Source organism: Phyllostomus discolor, chromosome 12 (genome assembly GCF_004126475.2).
Source record: "Phyllostomus discolor isolate MPI-MPIP mPhyDis1 chromosome 12, mPhyDis1.pri.v3, whole genome shotgun sequence".
NCBI classification, from domain to species: Eukaryota; Metazoa; Chordata; class Mammalia; order Chiroptera; family Phyllostomidae; genus Phyllostomus; species Phyllostomus discolor.
In genome coordinates, this window is record NC_040914.2 from 41,616,364 (window position 1) to 41,635,996 (window position 19,633).

Sequence of the window (19,633 nt, forward strand, 5' to 3'; positions counted from 1 at the left end):
GAACACTCACCCAGGGAGGGAAGCCTGGGCTACAGAGGGCCCACCCTCCGGAAGGTCATTTGGTTTTGAGTTTTGTTTGTTTGCTTGTTCTAGAAAGACAGGGAAGGGAAGACAATGGCTTAAAACACTACACACACAACGTTTTGTTTTTTTTTCCCTTTTCCATGGGCCCAGACGCTTTCACAGAATGCAAGGCTTTCATGAGTTCGACTCGTTTCCTTCTGTTCTTTCTCCTGGGCCCAGGAAGCCCCCAACTCACTGTGAAGTAACGCAGTATTCAGTGATCAGCCTGGAGAGGAAGGGGCGACACCCAGACCCGGCTCCCCCTGCATGGGGAGGATGACTCTGGAGGAGGAGGAGGAGGAAGGTCAGCACTCCTCAAAGGACAGACCAGGCAAGACCCACACACACACAGACAAACTACTCGTTTATTGCTAGGAATTAAGTCTGCTTCTGGATATTCCCTGAAAAGATGGGGTAACCACAAAACGTCCTTGAGGCCCCACTGCAGTCCTGCGCAAGCACCGTCCACGGGCAGCCCAGTCGGTTAGAGGTCCAGCAGAAATCTCCTAACCTGGGCCAGGTATTTTGGCTTCAAATAGTCACCCAGCTCATCCTTACTGACCCACACATGCCGGCCCTTCTTGCCGGCCTGGGAGAAGTCCCCCGTGAGCAGTAGTGCTTTGAAGAAGAACACTTTGGCCCCAAGGCTACTTTCTGTCCGTAGGGCCTGGGGGAACTTGAACTTGTAGTGGCCACAGGGTGCATTTCCCAGGAACTTGGCTTCCATGTTGTTTTCTGAGAGAGGGGGGGAAACAGAGTTGGAAGGTGAGGGCACACTCACCTGGTTATTCTGGCTCCCAAAACCTCCGAGAGGGATTGCGGGCCAAGGTAAAAGCCGGCCCCGGAGGGAGACAGGGTCACTCCTGAAGAGCCGGTTCACCGGGTCTACTCCATGCACCAAGCCACGGCCATCCAGTAAAGTCAGCAATGCAGTTCAAAGGTCACGACCGGGGCCAGGCCACTGAGCTCCCAGACGGGGCCCCGCCACCATCTGCTGGTGAAGGCCCGAGACTCCTGGTATCTACAAAGCAGAATTCACCAGCCTTTCAAAGGGAGTGGCTCACGGAAACATGAAAGGACCGGACCTGACTTCTGTAGAGCGAACACATCGTAACCGAAGTTAAAAGACAAAGGGACGCCGACAGGTGATTTCTGCAATGTGCAACACAGGGTTAATAACCCAGCCCAGCAGGTGGCCAAAGGATGAGGAAATGACAGGTGAATGACTAACTGGCATTTGGAGAACTGGTGAGCTAAATTAAAAAGGAAAAAAAAAAAGCTGATCTCGGCCCTCATATCAAAATCAATACCATCCAGATCAAAGACTAACAACAGAAACTTAAAATTTTTATTGAATGTTTGTTCATTTTGGATGGCAGTTTTATGGATGTTTAATATTCTCTGAGTTTTTCCGTATTTTTAAATTTTTCATGAAGGAGAAAGAGACCATAAGAGTACTTTCTGTATCATTTTTGAAAGAGGAAGGCCTAATCAAAACACAAAACTTTTTAAAAAAAGAAAGAAAAGATATTTATTTACATAAAAATTAAAGCTTCCTTCAAGGGAAAAAAAGAAGCATAAAAAAGTCAAAGACAAAATGACAAACTAGAAAACGTATTTCAACACATTCGACAGAGAAACACCTTAAGGTATAAAAAATATTTAGAAATCAATGAGAAGAAACAACAAACCTAAAAGAAAAGTGAACCAAGCACACGAACGGGAGGTTCCCGTGGAAATCAGTATCAGTGACGTACAAGCCCATTACAACGTGTCCGGCGTCACCACTGAAGAAACACGCAGTGAGGCGACCACGTGTGACTGAAGTCCGCACGCCGCGCTGCACGCCGCGTGTCCTGGCCAAGGGGGACACAGTCCCCTCTGACAGGCGTGACCCGCACAGCTGTTCTGCCTGGCCAGAGGCAGCTGCCGACTCCACTCCGACGTCCTCACGCATCTTGCAACCCTGCTCCCTCCCAGGCCCTCCCTGTCCCAGGACGCGGCCATGTGGCCACGCACGCGAAGGTGAGTGGAAAAGGGCATTCGCTGCAGCTTCCTTGTTAAGGCCACAGTCGGGCTAAACCAAGGGCAGTACGTACACGCTATGAGGCAGTGCACTGGTGTTAAAAAGTGCGAGCCATGTCTTCAAGTACAGATGCACAGAGCCCGTTGACGGCTGTCTGTACGAGGGGAAAAGGGCATGTAACTCTGCAGCAATAAGCTCCGACTGTGTGGAAAAAGGAAACATAAAATGAGTATGTGCTTCCCATTTGTAAAAGCACACACCAAATTCTGTTAATGGTGGTTGCCTCTGAGAAGGGAAAATTACTTCTTATCCCAGAATATATTCACTAGACACTGTGTGATCATTTTCTCACCTTATACAATTAACTTCCTCGCTATTAAAAAACACCACTAGATACACCACGAAATGCCGACAGCGGGTATCTGTGAGTGGTGGGATCACACGGGCGTGTTGTCTTTATGCCTTGCTGAATTTTCCACTTGATTCAATGGGCACATACTACTTTTCTACAATCTTGGAAAAAATGGGTTAAAAAAATATAATCAAATCAAGAAAAAAAGAAACCATTCATCACAGATGTGAGCAAAGAACCTGAACAGGCAGTTCACGGAAGAAGAAATACAAACAAACAGCCGATAAACACAAAAAGATGGTCCACTCACTGGCAATGAGAAAACGCGAATCCCAAAGCAATCGTTCTCCCTGACTGCACGGGCAAACCTTAAAAGGAGAGTGCTTCGCGTGGGGGGGTCTGGGCACACAGGCGCTCCTTCCCACCACCCCCGAAAACGCCCAGTGGCAGGTGTGCCACCGTGCAGGACCGCGGGGCAGCACCCACCAGCAACGCCAGCGAGTCTCTCCTTGGCCATGAACCCCACCCCCAGGAGCTCCATTTTGCCGAAATGCACAGAGTGTGGTGCCAGGGGGAGGGGAAGAATGGGCTTTGACTGTTTTCATAAATACACCTTTATATTGCTGAAGCTTTTCTTTGCAGTTTTAATAAATTTCCAATAAGTCAACACATTTTATTTCATATGCACTTAAGTGTCAACATTTAACAAACACGTCTCCCTGCAGAACCACTGGCTACAGCAGGGAGGGGAACCAGTGGTGTGGTGCCCAGAGCGGTGCGGTGCCCAGTGTGGTGCCGAGGTGGACCCCCTTCCCGAGTGGCACGGAGGAGGCAGAGCTGCGCGGGCATCCGTCATGTCTGACGTGAGGGAGGTTGAGCGTCTGAACACTACCATCCCGCGAGCCCCCCGGCCGCCCCCTCCCTCAGGGTGGCTGAGAACACCAAGGGACAGCACAGGCCCCGCCCATTCCACTCTGCCCCGCCACCTCCTCTGCAGGCTCCTCTGCAGGCACCTCAGACCCTCCAGGGAAAGGATCCAGGGGGCACCCACAGGCTGCCAATGACTCGTCAACAGGCACTTAAGCTGGTGGCACTTACACTGCAAACCCATCTTCTCAGTGAACGCTCAGAAGTGCCCCCTCCGTCCCAGGTGCTCCGCTGAGCGCTGGGGTGACGGGGGACAGACGCTGCACGTACCTTGGAGGGAGTCAGACTTCCGGCTGGGGAGGGAAGCGTGTTAATAAACGAGTACAGGGCGATGGGGTGAGAGAAAGAGTGCGCTCTGCACTACAACACACGCTCCCAGGGAGCGGGGGTCCCGTCCTGCCCAGCGCCGTGACTCCGCCGCCCAGACAGTGTCCGGCAGAGGGAAGGCAGAGTGCGCGCCGGCTACACGCACTGAGTAAGGGCAACGCAGGTGCGGTGGATGGGCACCTGCGGGGAGGCCCGAGCTCTCCACCCAGAGGCCCGGAGAAGCTCCCACCACAGAAGGCACGACAAACGAGCCGAGTCTTACACACTGAGTGGTCAGACCAGGGAGGAGTAAAGGCATCCAATCAGAAGCCAGCACGCGTCAAAGCAGAGACGCAGGAAAGACCACATTATTCAAGGAATGCAAGAGGTCTGCTAGGCTAGAACCTAGACTACACGTCAATGGAACACTGGACAGGAGACAGGTGAGCTGGGTGTCAGAGCACGGAGGACCTGCAGGCCATGCTTGCAAGTCTGAACTTCTACGGGAAACCCTGTAAGAACTCTAGAGCAGCGGCCAGGGACCTGTGGCTGAGCAGCTCATTTCTAGCAGCACTCAAGGCCAAGACACAGAAAGGGGTGCTTACTTGAACCCACTTCAACAGCCAGTGTGGTGGCTCTCGACCCCTGTGACTCGCTCCCCAGGTATCATTTAGCAATAGCTAAACATTTTAGTTGTCACAAGAGAGGGGTGATAATGGGTTAGTGCCACTGGCATCTGGTGGATATTGGCCAGAGACGCTGCTGAACAGCCTGTAATGCACAGAACAGTGCCCACAAAAAATTCCCTGGCCCCAAATACCAATAGTGCCAAGGCCGAGAAATCCCGGTCTAGCCAGAAGTAAAGGGGTCACGGCCAAAGCTGTGGGAGTAAAGAAGAGTGGAGACTACTTAGAGCAGACCAGGTGGGACTCAGGAATTTACGGGCGCCGCAGTGAGCTCAAGGATAACGCTGGGGCTTCTAGCTGGGTGAGTGGGTGAGTGGCAGTGCCAGGAAGCAGGGTAACAGAAGCAGCAGGCTGAGAGAATGGCAGCAACTTCAACTCACAATGTGCAGCTGACCCTCGAACAAGGTGGGGGTCAAGGGCGCCGACCACCCAAGCAGTCGAGAATCTACACATAACTTCTGACTCCTCCAAAACTTAACTGGTAATAGCCTACTGCTGACCGGGAGCCTCACCATTAACACAGACGGTCAGGCAACACATATTTCACGTGTGTGGGTACCATACACCGTATCCTTACAATAAAGCAAGGAGAGAAAAAGTACCAGGAAAATCCTAAGAAATGCGTTCACAGCACTGGACGCACTCACTGAAGAAACGCTGCATGTGCGTGGCCCCGCGCAGTCCAAACCCACGCCGTTCAAGAGTCAGTGCACCGCCGGGCGTGAAAGTCGCAGTGGGACAAAGGCGGATTCTCACTTGCTCTAAGGGAAAGCCTCACCTCTGAACCCATCCTCGCAGTCAGCCTGCACATCCCGGGGCCGAGGACTCACCTGGGAGCGCGGCCAGGGTTCGCTCGGCGGTTCCTCGGAGGGTCTCCCCGGGCTGCCACTCTGCCTGGGGCAGCATCCAGACGTCCTCGTCTCCGAGCTTCTCTCTGACCAACAGAACAAGGTTCCTGTCCAGCTTCCGGTGCAGTGAGGTTCGGTCATTCTTCTTGTCGGCGTCTGCAGAGGCGAGGGGGCGGAGGAGACAAGGCAACTGTGATCTGCCAGGCCGAGGGGATGAGAGCTTCACCTCCTTCCTTCAAGGTGGACCCACAATCCTCGCCCTCAAACACACTTACACAGCAAACTCCCGCCCCCCGCCAGCCTGTGGTTCCCTTTTACCCGCAGCCAAGGCACACATGGGAAATTCCAGAAATAAACTACTCGTACGTGTTAAACTGTGCACCCCCCCCTACTCCATCCCACCGGGGGACGCATCACCCCTTTGCCCAGCGTCTCCTCGCTGGGTGCACTCCGGGCCCCAGTCACTCGGCCGTCTCAGTTACGACTGCCTCTCGCGGTATGGCAGTGTGTGAGTGTGTGAGTGTGAGTGTGTGAGTGTGAGTGTGTGTGTGTGTGTGTTCCCATCGCCCTTTTTGACTTAGTCCTGACCCCAGAGCGCAAGGGCAATGATGCCGGAGACTCAGATCTGCCAAAGATAGGCCATAAAGTGCGTCCTATAAGTGAAACGGTAAGTATGGTACGGTATTTCGAGACAGGCCACATTCACCTAGCTTTCATTACCGTATACTGCCGTAATCGTTCTCTTTTATTATTAGCTATTGGTAGTCTCTTAAAGGGCCTAACTTATAAACTAAACCTGACTGTAAGTGTGTATGTATAGGAAAAAACATAGTACACAGTTTGGTACTATCTACAGTTTCATGCAACCATGGGGGTCTTTCCATGTGTTCCCTGTGGATCGGGGAGGGGGTGCTACTATAATCAAATTACAACCCCAACCCATTTCCCTGAACTTTTTCAAGGCAGAGCCTCACCATCTTGAGGAAGCTAAATACAAAAAAAGGAAACCAAAAGCTGAACTTCTCCTCTGAAGAGCAAACCGTAAAGTACTTGGAGCCTTTGGAAAAGGAGCAATACCCATACTAATTCAAATCCTGTTACTTCATTGGTTTTGACACTGTTACCGACTTAAGTAGCCCCACCTTCTCTTCAATATTCTTCTGTGAGACAAGGATAACAGAACCCCACCCTGCCTGAGGACAGCTTTCGGCCAAATCACAGAGAACTAGCAGGAAAAGGCCTTATCTCCCCCTCTCTCAGTCCAAAGTAGAAGAAAAACTCAGAAAACATTCATAAAGTTTAAATGAGAGAAAAGGCTCTCCCAACATCCTTACTTCCTATTCAAAAATAACACAGGCCTTAAGTAGTTGTATTAGAGAGAGATGTGAGGAACAGAGAAAAAAAATTATTTTCCTCTCACCTGAAAGAAGTTTCCTCACTTGCAATGATTTGTTACTGAAAACACAAAGCAGGGCTAGGCGGCTGTCCTTTGTCTGGGAACCAACATGCTCCCCTTTCCCCTTCCTCCTACCGGCCTAAAAAGGCCACGGACCTGTTACTCGAGCCCCAGGCTTGAACTGCAGGAACTTCTGCTCCCACATGTCTTCCAGGTCCTGCACCAGCAATATATTCTGTTCGTCGTCTTCATCATAGATGTCCGCTTTCTTCTTGGCCAGGTGCTGGGCCTCGTCCAGAGCGCGGAGCTCGTGGTCCGAATACAGGCTTCTCTCTACCTCAATCTGGACATGAGAAGACAAGAAAACACGCAGAATAAAAGCGTGCTTGAGCAGAGACGCGGCGCACTTGACAGACTCGGCAGCTTACCGCCCAACGTAAGCAGACACACCATCAAAACACCACCGGAAAATGCAGAGAAAGAGAAAGGTCACCTGCCCTTTGGGCTTCGGTCACAGCTGCTAATAAAAAAAAACGTCAGGATGTGACTGGACATCAAGAAGGCTGGGGACAGAGACCCGGGACGGGCACTGCCCGCCCACTGACCGCGCTCCAGTCCTGTCAGGGTCCGATCAGAGTCTCACTCACCATGGGCTTTCCTGCCTCGGGGAGTTTACAGATGCCGTTCCTTCTTCCTAATCTCCCCTCCCAGGAGATTCCCTGTTCCTCCTTCGGATCCCAATTTCAATATCACTTTCTTTGAGAGAGACTCCTGACACCTCTCATAAAATCAAAATTAGATGCCCCTGTTAAATTCTCTTACAGTACTGCGTTTTCCTTTGCAACACTTGCCAGACTCCGCAATTAGTCATGTGATTATTTGGTTATTGACGGGCCCTCCTCCACTAGACTCGGAGAACCACAGTTATGTCTATCTTATTCCCACTGCATCCCTAGCATTTTACTTATGTTTAAAGACATTTCTACTTATTTTTGGAGAGAAGGGAAGGGAGGGAGGAAGAGAGGGAGGAAAAACATCAATGCTGACAGAGCAACACCAATCTGCTACCTCCCGCCCATGCCCCAACCAGAGACTGAGCCTTCAACCCAGGGATATGTCCTGAGCAAGAATTGAACCCTCGACCTTTTGGTTTTGGGGACGATGCCCAACCAAATGAGCCACACCAGCCAGGGCTGCATCCCTGGCATTTTAGCACAATGTCTGTCTGTACAAAGTAAGTGCTCAATGATTACCTGTAATGAAATACTTTGCAGAGAAAATCAGTGCACCAAGTAAAAAGCATGACTTGAAGTTTATAGCTCTCCCTTTAGAGAAACACACCATTCTGTAGTCACTATCTCTGGGGACTTAAGACCGTCACAGTTACACACCCGACTTTTAGCCCATACTTCCTCACTTGCCTCTCACACAAACAGTCCCGGGAGGCAAAACAGGGCTGACTTGACCACAGGCACCTTACAGAAGCGCCACTGCCTGCTAACACTCATCACGAAGACTCCCTCCTCTCCAAACTACCAACTACCTATGATCTAGACTGATTCCGTCTTGTTCACCACCGCTTCCCACGAGTGTCGAATGAAAAAAGTGTCTCCATAGAGTTGCCTAAGGTGACAATAAAGGTCACTGAAAACTATCTTTTACTGAAAGCCTGCTATGTACCAAACTAACCAGAAAGGCAGGTACCCTTTTGCAGGGAAGGGTACGGAAATTCTGAGAGGTGAAGTAACATGTCTAAGGTCACACAGACTAATTGGTGCCACAGTCGGGATCGAACCCAAGCCCAGGTGTCTCTATTGGTTCCCTAACGGCACCCAGAGGCCGCCACTCGCACCTCAAATCTACCTGTTGTAGTAGGGCCGCCATCTCTTCCTGCAAAGGGGTTAGCGGCTTCGAGACCACAGGTGGCCGCTGCAGGCACAAGGCACCCAACAGGCGCCATGGAGAACCGCTGTTCGACGGTGCGGCCGCAAGGGTCAGGCTGCGAGAACCCAGACGACTGCCCCAGAAGCCCTCGAAACGCCGCCAGCCCTTCGCCCCCACTAACAGTGCACGCCTCCCCGGCGCCGCCATCTCTCCCCTCCCACAATGCACCGCGGCGCAGCGGCCCGGAGCCAATCCTAGGTTCCCACAAGGCAGCGCGGGGGCAGAACGGAGGGGACAGCCAAGTCCCCGAAAGGCTAGAAGGAACCATTCCAATGTGGAGGGGTGGGCGAAGATCTCCTGTTAGAAGACCAGGGGAAAGGAAGAAAACTCCCAGCTCAAAATAGCAGCGATGGTTATTATAGCGCATATAAATCGGGATAAGAATCTTTAACGCACCCTCTGAAGAGGAACCAGATTACTTTCCCTCTGTACTTCCCCCCACAGGCGCTCGTGGTGCCGGCGCCGCGGACGGGAGCTCATTGGGGTCAATTCAAGTCATGCAGGTTGCAAGAAACGCGGGGTCTCGGTTCTTGCGGCCATGGGTATGGCCATCGACAGGCAGGTAAGAATGATTACCTCCTCTGAGCCCACGGCCAGGTCCGGGAGTACGCTCCCGCCCTTGTCCCACGAGCCACCTGGACTCCAGTGGCTGTTAGGCTTGGGACCTCAGCGAGTTTTCCTTCCCCGCAGGGTCGTGGCCCGGGCGCCGGCCGCCACCATTCACAGGGGCGCCCAGCAGCTGCAAGACGCGGCGGCCAAGCAGGACGTTGAGGAGACGGCAGCTCCGGCTCCGGCCCCGGCCCCGGCCCCGAGCCGCAGCAGCTTCAGGTGAGGGCCATTTCGGTCCAGTCCTCGGGACACCAGCACCCCGCACCCCAGACTGTGAGAACCAGTGAATTCCCAACTCTGTCACTTACGATCTGTGCGACATTATGAGAACCCCTAAGCCTCCGTTTTCTCGACTAAAAACGGGCATAACGCCGAGAGAGGTTGTGAGAATCAAATGAGCTGAGCCTTGGCACAAAGCGGGTGCTCAGTGAACCTTGGATGCGTGAATGATTGGATGTCAAGGTTGTATAGTAAATGTCAGCTCTCTTCTCCTCTGAGAGGGATACCGCCTCAGACTAACACACAGAGTGGGAAGGGGGAGGAGGTGCTACACGATAGTGTAGATTATTGCACGCTTTTTAGAGTTGGTCTAAGGTCTGGGGAGGTTTTTGTGCTCAGCCCTTGGGGCTGGCATCTTGCGTCTCACCACTGCCACCACCTCGATGAGCTAGGTGTACTTCACATCCACTTAACGAACATTTATTGAGCATCTACTATGTGCCAGGCACCAGCAGTGCCAACACAGATACAAAAGGGCGTGCCTCCCCACAGGAGGAAAGACAAACATGCAAACATCTTCCCCGTTCTCTGACCAGTAGTGTACTGGTGGCAAGCACTGGTTGCTTGAAGTACGAAAGAGTGAGTCCGGGAAGACTGGAGAGAAGGAAATGTGGAGGACCTGACAACTGAATTGAGTGGGACTTCAGCTGGACAAGGTGAAAGGGGTGGCTTTAGGCACAGCTAACAGGCTGTGTAAAGGCAGGTGCTGTGAAAGAATGTGGTGCGTTCAGGTGTGTGTGCGACGGCAGATGAGGTCAGCCAGACCAGAAGGAATCAGAATGCCCGAGGTCTTGTCTGTGACTGGGGCTTAGTGGGGGGAGCTTCTAAAGATTCTGTTCTGGTCATTCAGCATTGCCAGGTGCTAGTTCAAGGTGTTGGGGACACGCTGGTGAGCACACACACAAAAACCCCTGCCCCGGTTGAACTTAAATTCTAGTGGACAGAGGACAGCAAATGCAAAACAGGTAAAACATGGGAGTGTGACATGTGGTATGAGGGTGTGTGGTGTTTGTCAGCAAAGGCAAGAATGCCAACATGGAGTGAAGAGTCCAAACAGGAGGCGAAGGGGCCAGGAGTGTGGCAGGTACCCAGGGTATACACGAGGATTGGCAGGGACCTCAGCACTCACCCTGAGTGAGATGGGAAGCCCCTAGAGAGGGTTGACACAATTGCGCTTCCATTGTCAAAAAGTCTCCTTGGGGGCTGTGGCGTTGATATTGCACTGTGAGGAAGCAAGGAGTCTGCTAAGCAGTTAGGAGACTACTTAAATAATCTAGGCCAGAGATGATGATGGCTTGGGCCAGAGTGGCAGCTGTGGGGGTAGCGTGAACGGTCAGACTGATACCTTTGGGAAGTGGAACCCACGTGATTGGTTAATGTAAGGCGTGAGAAAGGGGAGGAGTGAAGAACACCAAAATTTTGGCCTGAACAGCTAGAAGGACGGAGTTGTTAAGCTGGAGAAGACTGCAGGAGCTTGGAACTGGGTGGTTAGGTTGGAGATGCTTAATTAACACCCAGGTAGGGATACAATGCTGGCTGTTAGAACTGGAGGTCAGGTGACAGATCGGGGCCAGGCATGCAAAGGGGACCGTCAGCATGGATGACAGTGAGACTGTATGGCCGTCGAGAGAGTCAGGGCAGGTAACGAGGAGAAGTCCAACACCGAATCCTGGAGCCCTCTGACATTTAGAGATTTGGCAGATGAGGGACGATCAGCAAGAGAGAAAGAAGAGGTGGGGGGAAATGGAGCATTTTGTTGTTGTTGTTGTTGTTGTTTTGGGTTTTTTAAGCTGTTTTTTTAAGATTTTATTTTATTTATTTTTAGAGAGGGAAGGGAGGGAGAAAGAGAGAGAAAAACATCAATGTGCAGTTGCTGGGGGTCATGGCCTGCAACCCAGGCATGTGCCCTGACTGGGAATCCAACCTGCGACACTTTGGTTTGCAGCTGGTGCTCAATCCACTGAGCTACGCCAGCCAGGGCGCTTTTTTTTTTTTTTTAATGAGGTTGAAAGGCAAAGATAAGTTATGTCAAATGCTGCTGCAAGGACAGGTCAGTGGGCTGATGACGAATTGCTCCCTGCACTGAACATCGTGAGTCGGTCGGTCGGTGACCCCGACTTGAGCATCTTTGGTGGAGGGACAGGGGCTGGAGTCCGAGTGGAGTGGGTTCGAGGATAAAAGACAGGAAGACACAGCAGGTGCAGTCCGTTCTCTGAGGGGCTCTGCCGTCAGGGTCACAGAGAGATGGCAGTAGCTCAAGGAGGCTTCAAGGGCGAGAGGTTTTTGTTTGTTTTTCGGCTGGGGAGATGACAGCGTGTCTTGCTGATGGGAACGACGCAGTAGAGAGAGGGGAGAGGACGATGGTGCCGGGGCGGGAACGCCGCTGGAGAGACGTCCTTGAGGGGCTCGCACTCAAGTGGGGCACCGTCAGCAGGAGAACACGCAGAGATTGTGGGCACAGGTGCTTGACAGGGGGAGCTGGACAAAATTCTGATTGCTCCCATCTCTCCGTGAAGGTCATCCGCTGTAGGGCGGGAGCAGGAAGGAGCTGGAGGTTTGAGGAGGCAAAGGAAAGGACAAACCAGTCATCCGGGAGAACGGAGGGGTAACGGAACCGGGGATGTGCCGCAGGATTGCCAGGCAGTGCCGAAGGCCTGGGTGATGCTAGGATTCGTCAAAAAAAAAAAAAAAAAAGGCGGTGGTTCTCAGCCTGGGGCGGTTCTGCCTCCACAGGGACTCTGAGCAACATCTGAAGACATTTCTGGTTGTCACAGTGCGGGACACACTAGGTGGTGGGCAGAGGGCAGGATGCTGCTCAACACCCAGCGTGTGAGGACAGCCCCCCACAGCAGTGACTCATCCAACCTGGTGTGTCAGTAGCGCTGAGGCTGAGAAGCCATGATACAGAGAGGCCGGCCAGCATTGCTGTGCACCTCTTCCCAGCCAGCTGTGCAGGTGCACGCACAGGCTCAGAGTGGCTGGAGACACGGCTGTCACCAGGGCTAAGGGTTTGCCAGGAGCAAGAGTGGAGTTGCATTGAGGCAGGGGATGGAGGGCGTGTGTAAGGGAGTGATGATAGTGACCAGCCACGAAGCTGACTGGAGGTCAGGGCAGAGCTGAAGACATCGGGGGTGTGAGTGCAGGGGAAAAGCTGGGGGGATCTGTGGGCTGGAGGGGTGCCCCGTGCAGGAAGCCAGTGGGAGGGGCCAGGAGGTGGTGGCCAGCGTGCGATGCCGGGGAGCGCGGTTAGGGTGAGGTTGCAGGTATGGTCAGGGCTCATTACCACGAGAGTAAGTAGTCAAGGGAGGAGAGAGGAAGGAGGGTCATTGGAGAGAAGGAAGTCAGGCAACAGCAGCCAAGGGCTGGAACTGGAAGGCTCTCCCTGCACTCCTGCATGTAATTCTGCAGGAGTTATGGGCCATGAGCTGTGGTCTTTGCATTTTTCTGCATGTATGTTCATTTCTAGAAATTGTCCATTGAGGACCATGAGTCAGGGCCTTCTCTTTCTGGGAGCAGAGCTGCAGCATCCCCAGCCAAGGTCCCAACTTCTGCCACTATTGTGTCAGGGCCTATCTGGGCTGCAGGTGCCTGGGGACCAGCAGATTCTCACGCCTGAAGTGCACGCAGCAGAAGTCAGCCCCCTCCCGGACCCCTCCCAGACCCCCTCGGCTGGGCAGACACGAAGCCACATGTACCCCGCCGGCCCCCCTCTCTGTTTCCCTGCTCTGAGGAGGGGTTTGGGCACGGAGAGGCAATGGTCCCGGTCTGGAAAGCTCTGTCTTCCCTTTCCTGGGCTTCTGTGGGACGGGCCATTTGTCCATTTGTGCAGTGGTCCTGGCAGGTGCAAAGGCCTGATCTGGTCCTTGCCTTCAATTAAATGTTTCAAGTTCCGAGACCTTCCTAGTTCAGAAACCCTGCATTGTATATAGGGCATTAATTACACTGGTGCATTCTGACTTTAGGTGGCTTGATTTTTTTAACGCCTCGCCCCCCAGGTCAGTGGGGGCAATTTTCAATTGGGAAGCAGTGATGTTTTAAACATTCATGTCATCTCAGAGCCTTGCCCACTTTTCACCCTGGCAGGTAGCCTGGTAAGCTAGGAACCTGCTGAGATGCTAAATCGTCTCTTAAGATCAGGCCTAGCAGGAAAGAATACACTTGTAGCTGTTGAATACTGATGTGTTGTTTTGTTTTTGATATCTCTAGGAAAGGAGGGAGGGCTGTTCTCAGGTGATAGCGTATTTTCTAGACCTAAATCCGTGCATTGCAGGTGGCCGTGGGGCACACGCACAGATCTGACTTGCACAGGGAGGCAGGGTGCAACGGCGGGCTCACAAGCATCTCAGGTGCTTAGTGACCGCCGAGTGTGTCGGAATAAAAGAAAGCACATCAGGAGAAGCAGAGCTCCCAGCGGGGGCAGGTCCCCTGGGCCCACGGTCTGGCTTCCTGGCTCCCCGGCTCCCCCTGTCCCCCACTCCTGCCTCAGCGTCTCCACCTGAGAGTGGGGAGCAGCGACCTGGGGGAGCCAGGAAACAAGTGGGGCTGAGAGAGCACAAGGTCTACAACCATCCGGGGGTCCGGGTCAGCATTGCCAACCCCGGGGTCACCTGCGAGTCCCCGGGGCATTTTAGAAATAAGGTTCCCAGGCCCGTCTGGAAGTCGGGGGTGGGGCTTGCCCATCACCCCGTCAGACGAGCCTGCTGTTCCGAGGGAGCAGTGGGTCCGGGATGGGGGCCAACAGACCACACACCCCACGGCCAGGTCTGGCCAGGGCAAGCAGGTTCTCCTGAGCAGCCTTGCCCGCCGAGTCACCACCATTGTCGGCACCAGCACCATTTCTTCGCCGCGAGCCAGGGCTGCCACAGAAACCTCGTGGCCAGCAAAGCCTGTAGTGTCCACTCTCTGGCCCTTTTCTGGAAGTCTGCCGACCTCTATTCCAGGGGATACTGGGTTTTGTTTATAGTAATGATATTATGCGTATCATTAAAATTTGTCCTTTTTTATACAGAGTTAAGATGTCATTTACAGATGGTGGAAAAAAAAGAGGTTTACCTGTATATTTTCAGTGACAGAAAGCGGGTCCGGCGGACTCTCTAGTGCAGAGGCCTGCGAACCCTGATCCGCTCACTCTGGAAGGGGCAAGCGGGGGCGGGGAGGGGCGGGGGGAGTGTGGTCGTGGCCCTTTCCTTCCAGCAGAAAGTCACTCACTCCCTCTGTCTGCGTCACCAACTCCGGGGACAGCCGCATGCACAGCGAGCGCTCAAGGACAGGCCGGCGGCGCCGGGACTGGAGGGGGTGGTGAGGGCAGCTGCCTCTGGAGCCGGTGCTGCTGCGCTTGTCCGCACTGTGGACCTCTTTGAGTCTAACAGACAGGACAGTTTTGCATGGACTGTTTCTTCTCCTTGCAGCATTTACCCCCCGGTCCCAGGACAGGAGAGCTCCCTGAGGTGGGCAGGGAGGACGTTTGAGGAGATCCCGATCGCACACATCAAGGCGTCGTACAACAAGTAAGTGGGGAGGGTGGGCCCTGGGCAGGTCTGTGTGGGCTCCTATCCCCTTCTCGGGGAGGGCAGGGTGGCCCGGGCACCTGCGTGGGTGGGGGCCAGGGTGCCGCAGTCTGCTCGGTGCCGCCGATGCACACGCCCCCCCCCCCCCCCCCCCCCCGGGCTCCCTACGTGTCTGGGGAAACCAGCTCCCATCTCTGTAACATTCATCGGATTTCACAAGAACGTGAACTGGGCTGGGCCTGTCGTGCTGGCGAGGTCTGCTCTCCTGCAAACAGTGTCAAGGGCGTTCCCACCTCGTGTCGGCCGCGGGAGCCTTGCTGACATGAGTGACAACCTGCAGGCCAGCACCCCCGGAGATGGGTCAGCGTTCGGTCACGAGCTGCCCACGTAGCCGTGTAGAGAACAACACGAGAGATTGTTGGTGGTCACAGACAGAGGGTGGGGCACAGGGAGATGTCGGGGTTCGCTCAGCATCTTGGGCGGCATCCTACTCCGCCCAGGAGCTGGACGGAGTAGGTGTCCTCGCGAGATGGAAGGGCAGAAGGGCTACCTACTCCATAGCTCCCGGTTTGGGCTGTCTCAATAGGAAACCCAAGAGGCCCCAGAGGGGACATGGCAGCACTACACAGGGCTGACCCCGTGACCGCCCCTCCTCGTGTTCTCCCCTGCGAGCTCTCGGGGGCTCCTCAGACCGGAAGGCGGGTGATGATGACCGGGGGGGAGGGGTGGGAAGCATGTTTAAGGATTTCTCTAGTCATCCTCAGTTTTAAAAGTTACCGATGATGAGTAAAGGTGTTTTCTTATTTTAAAAAAAATTTTGATCATAAAGCAGTGTCATGAGCATTAAAATTATCCAGTATCGTAACATTGCTAACTTTTTTCTGCGCAAGCAGGGTGTTGTGGGGGGAGTGGAAACCGTTTACAGATGCAGCCCAGTTGGGTAGGAGCCGATGGTGGTTGGCAGAAGGCCATGGGTCCCTGGGAGTTCGTGCGCTATTCTATTCAGTGTTGTGTCTGTTTGCAACTTTCCCTAATGAGAAGCCTTTTTTTAAATTTTTTATTTTTAATGACCTGATGTAGAACATCTGAGTTTAGGGAGCATGCAGGCCAGGGCAGCACCCCCAGCCTGAACGCGGGCTCCGGGAAAGGCCGTGGGAGAGAACGTACCTCCCGCAGAGGGCGGAGCTTGCCGTAGTCTCCCGGCCGCCACTACCAGGGACCTTAAACTGCCGCCAACAACAGGCTCCCCTTCCCGCAGTTTTGGGGGCCGAAAGTGCATGGCTGGGTGCCAGCGTGGCGCGTTCGGGCGAGGAGCCTCATCAGGGCTGCAGGTGGCTGGCTCCTCATGGTGTCCTCGCGAGGTGGAAGGGCAGAAGGAACTTTCCGGAGTACCTGCTATAAGGGCACTAACCCCGATGTGGGGGCTCCACCCTCGTGACCCAACCCCCTCCCAGAGGCCCCGCCTCCCAGAGGCCATCATGCTTGGGGCTAGGATTTCAGCATGAATTTTGGGGGGAGACACAAACGTTCAGGCCAAAGCAGAGCTCTCTCCAGATCACGTGACCTGTCATGTTCAGTGAGGCGGAGGGGATGACCGGACCCTTACTGGCGCCCCCGGTGAGAGCTCAGAGACCACGGCGCTGGGGAGCTCAGAGCGCGGCAGCGTTTCCCTTCCCACGCGGGCTCGTGAGGGCGCAGGTCCCCGCTCTCCCCAGACTCTAACGCACAGCCCATCTCCTCTTGGCCCGCCCTCCCAGCACACAGATCCAGGTCGTCTCTGCCGCCAACCAGCCCCTCGCCCGCACCTCCTGCGGCACGGAGGGCTTCCGCAACGCCAAGAAGGGCACGGGCCTCGCGGCGCAGACCGCCGGCATCGCGGCCGCGGCGGTAAGTGCCGTCTCCTCCGCGCTGCGCAGCTGACCGCTGGGCGAGGGTTCTCCCGGGACCAGCCGTTCGGAAGCAGCGGGGGACACGCCAGCTCTTGCGTGACGCCCGAGCACTGAGGGGGGTGTGAAAGGGTCCCTTCCTTGAGCTCCTGCGGAAGTCGCACGGCCGGCTCACCCCGGAAGGCGGAGGCGCCGGTACTGAAGGCTCGTCCCAGCCTCCTTTAGTGCAAAGACCGGGGCGGCGACCACAGGCTCCGAGGGAAGCTGCACAGGGGTGGAAACCAGGCTCAGTGTGCGCCGTTGCCGACCTTTCTAGAAGGAGATGGGCAGTGGGCCGCCGGTGGTGTGTTTATTCGGCATCTCCATGCCAGATGCTTCCCATTCGCAGTCTTGATCTTCAGATGCCCTTGGCACCAGCTACGTTTCTAAGAGCAGTTCGGATACAGGGTGTACGACCTGCTCAGGGCCACACAGTCATTTTAGTTCCTGAACGGAGGTATTTCCTAGGGAAAACCTCAACCTTCAGGAAGAAAAAACCCCAGTGCCCAAAGCTATTGGTTGCTGACCATCCCGCAATTGACAGATTATACGAGGAAGGTGCCAGCGTCGACAGTGGCTTCTGAAGGGCGGGCGGGTGACACCTGTGTCCTTCCCAGACTTCCCATCACAACCTCTTTAGATCCAGAAGGAAAACTTAAAACCATCACTAACAATTAAAATGATAAGATAACACTTTCTGAGTGGGTGTAAAAGCTCAGCCTTGAAGTCCAAGGCTCCTCCCCAAGGGCTGAGATTCTGCATTTACCCGCCCGGAGAAGAGCCGGAGCAGTACTCGGAAACTGCCACTAGGTGGCAGCGCGGCCCCGGGTGAAAACGGCTCACCGCTGACGGTCAATCTGCGACCGGAGCCTTGTGCTCCCTTCCCTGTCTTCTGCCTGTGCTCCCGCGCGGGTGCCCCTTCCCCGGAGCGCAGAACCCTGTTGCAGAACCCAAGAGAGAGGGGCCGCAGCAGTTCTCGCTGGGGCGCTGACTGCCTGTTGCTCTCCTCCAGAAAGCGACGGGGAAGGGCGTGACCCACGTCCGCGTGGTGGTGAAAGGCCTGGGGCCAGGGCGCCTGGTAAGTGACCGTGGTTCTCCTCCGGTGCGCGCCTGCTTCTGTAGTCCGGGGAACGGGGCATGCGAGCAGCGAGGGGACCTGGGGAAGGACCTCGTAGTGGATCTCCACGAAGGCTTGGAGTTTCTCTCTGTAGTCCTTACGATCTGCCAGGCTTCTCGGAGCAAGCCCGGGTCACTCAGTGTGACCCCTCAGACTTCCACCGAGGGCCCGCTGTGTGCTGGGCCCTGGGAATAGAGATGCGGCCCCTGGGGACTGTCAACGATGGGCCCCTTGGCACAGACTGGCGGGTGCAGGGGTGAAGCTGGTGCCCGGGTGCTGGGAGGCCGTTGGGCAGGATTGGGGAAGCTTCCCCACGGAGGTGTCACTGCTCCCGACTGGTCGAGAACAACATGGCATTGCCCAGGTGAGGGAAGACAGTCCAAGCAGAGGAAGCGCCTCAGGTGGAGCTGCAGCAGTGCACTGCCCAAGTGGGTCGGGTGCCCCGGCAACCTCTGCGCTGAGACGGCAGGGCTCCGGTGGGTGCGGCAGGTGCAACTGAAGCTGACGGCACCCATCACACTGGGTTGGGGGTCTGGCTGGGAGGCTCTGCGAGCAGACAGAGTTGAGGTCACAGGGGTCCCAGCCAGTGAGCCTCTCCGCTCTCCTCCCTGCCCCCACCCCAACCCACCCCCCGCCACCTCCCCGAGCCCTGTCTGGAGGTGCCGGGTCATCATTTCTGGGGCCAAGCCTTTTTCTGCCGTTCCTCTGCTCCTGCCAGGCTGCCATCAAGGGGCTGACCATGGGGGGCCTGGAAGTGATCTCCATCACGGACAACACCCCCATCCCGCACAACGGCTGCCGCCCCAGGAAGGCCCGGAGGCTGTGACGGGAGGAAGCCCCCCCCTCCGGACCTCGTCGAAAGCACACCGTCGGAGCTCTCTCCAGAGGGTGGCTTGTCGGAGGTCCTTCAGGCAGAAAGGGACAGCTGTGCCTCCTTACATGGGGGCCTTTGTTGTACTTTGACTGGACACCGGCGTGCCCAGAAGCAAGGCCATTCCATCTGGGACACAAGGAGAGCCGGGGGGGGCAGCTGGGGCCCGGACTCCCACCAGTGAACGCTGCCCTCTCAGAAGAAATAAAAGAATATGTCTACCATCTGCAGTGATTCGTGAGTTTTTTGCTTCCAGACTTGGATGTGAACCGTGGAAGGACACTGTCTCCTTCCTGCCTTCTCTTCCACCCTCAGCAGGACCTACGAAGGGTAACGCGTGACCATTGAGTAAAAAACCCAACAGGGGGGCTTCCTGCACTAAAGCCATCGCCGGAGAGAATTACACGGTTTCGCCATAAAACCACATGTAAGCACGATGCAGAAGTCACAGTGCTCTTGAGAACTGCTCTGCGGTCTCGAGTGGGCGGCCTGTGTCTGCGCAGACAGAGGCCGAGGAGCAACCATGCAGTGTATCATCCATCAGGTCCCGCGTGGAAAGGGGGCAGGGTGGGGGGAGCAGGTCCAAAGGTTTAACAGAGACACTTAGTGACGGGCACTTTGATTCCACTGCATTCAAATTAATTTAGACATACATAGCAGCACGTGGCTGGTGGCTCCCACGTCGGACACTGCGGCTCTGGTGTTCTTCAACATGTGTAACGAGTGTGCAAAGGTGTGTATGCGCCGCCGCACTGAGAGTTCTGGTAAAAGACTGGA

The 19,633-nt window shown here is 54.9% G+C and overlaps 2 protein-coding genes across 3 annotated transcripts; one reads left to right on the top strand and one right to left on the bottom strand.

Moving 5' to 3' along the window:
* Window positions 1–408: 408 nt before the first annotated feature.
* Window positions 409–8,724, bottom strand: MRPL46 (mitochondrial ribosomal protein L46). The gene is made up of 4 exons (XM_028502366.2): window positions 8,468–8,724; window positions 6,761–6,947; window positions 5,191–5,364; window positions 409–798 (listed from the first exon to the last, which is right to left on the bottom strand). Exons 1-4 carry the CDS (start codon window positions 8,693–8,695, stop codon window positions 548–550), a joined length of 840 nt encoding a protein of 279 aa, XP_028358167.1. The 5' UTR covers window positions 8,696–8,724; the 3' UTR covers window positions 409–547.
* Window positions 8,725–8,793: 69 nt separating this feature from the next.
* Window positions 8,794–19,082, top strand: MRPS11 (mitochondrial ribosomal protein S11). 2 transcript variants are annotated; one of them, XM_028502386.2, is made up of 6 exons: window positions 8,798–9,110; window positions 9,239–9,376; window positions 14,845–14,943; window positions 16,701–16,830; window positions 17,881–17,946; window positions 18,704–19,082. In XM_028502386.2, the coding sequence occupies exons 1-6, from the start codon at window positions 9,046–9,048 to the stop codon at window positions 18,809–18,811; spliced, it is 606 nt and encodes a 201-aa protein (XP_028358187.1). In that variant the 5' UTR covers window positions 8,798–9,045; the 3' UTR covers window positions 18,812–19,082. The 2 variants fall into 2 exon arrangements, with proteins under 2 accessions (XP_035869038.1, XP_028358187.1); XM_036013145.1 differs by lacking the exon at window positions 17,881–17,946 and having other exon boundaries at window positions 8,794–9,110.
* Window positions 19,083–19,633: the final 551 nt, after the last annotated feature.

Bases quoted from the DNA above. Each gene is read 5' to 3' on its own strand.
- MRPL46 (XM_028502366.2), bottom strand. From the start codon at position 8,695: ATGGCGGCGCCGGGGAGGCGTGCACTGTTAGTGGGGGCGAAGGGCTGG. The intron at 6,948-8,467 runs GTAGATTTGAGG...TCTCATGTCCAG, and splicing joins TGGCGGCCCTACTACAACAG to ATTGAGGTAGAGAGAAGCCT. The intron at 5,365-6,760 runs GTCCGTGGCCTT...TCGCCTCTGCAG, and splicing joins GCCTGGGGCTCGAGTAACAG to ACGCCGACAAGAAGAATGAC.
- MRPS11 (XM_028502386.2), top strand. From the start codon at position 9,046: ATGCAGGTTGCAAGAAACGCGGGGTCTCGGTTCTTGCGGCCATGGGTA. The intron at 14,944-16,700 runs GTAAGTGGGGAG...CCGCCCTCCCAG, and splicing joins ATCAAGGCGTCGTACAACAA to CACACAGATCCAGGTCGTCT. The intron at 16,831-17,880 runs GTAAGTGCCGTC...GCTCTCCTCCAG, and splicing joins CCGGCATCGCGGCCGCGGCG to AAAGCGACGGGGAAGGGCGT.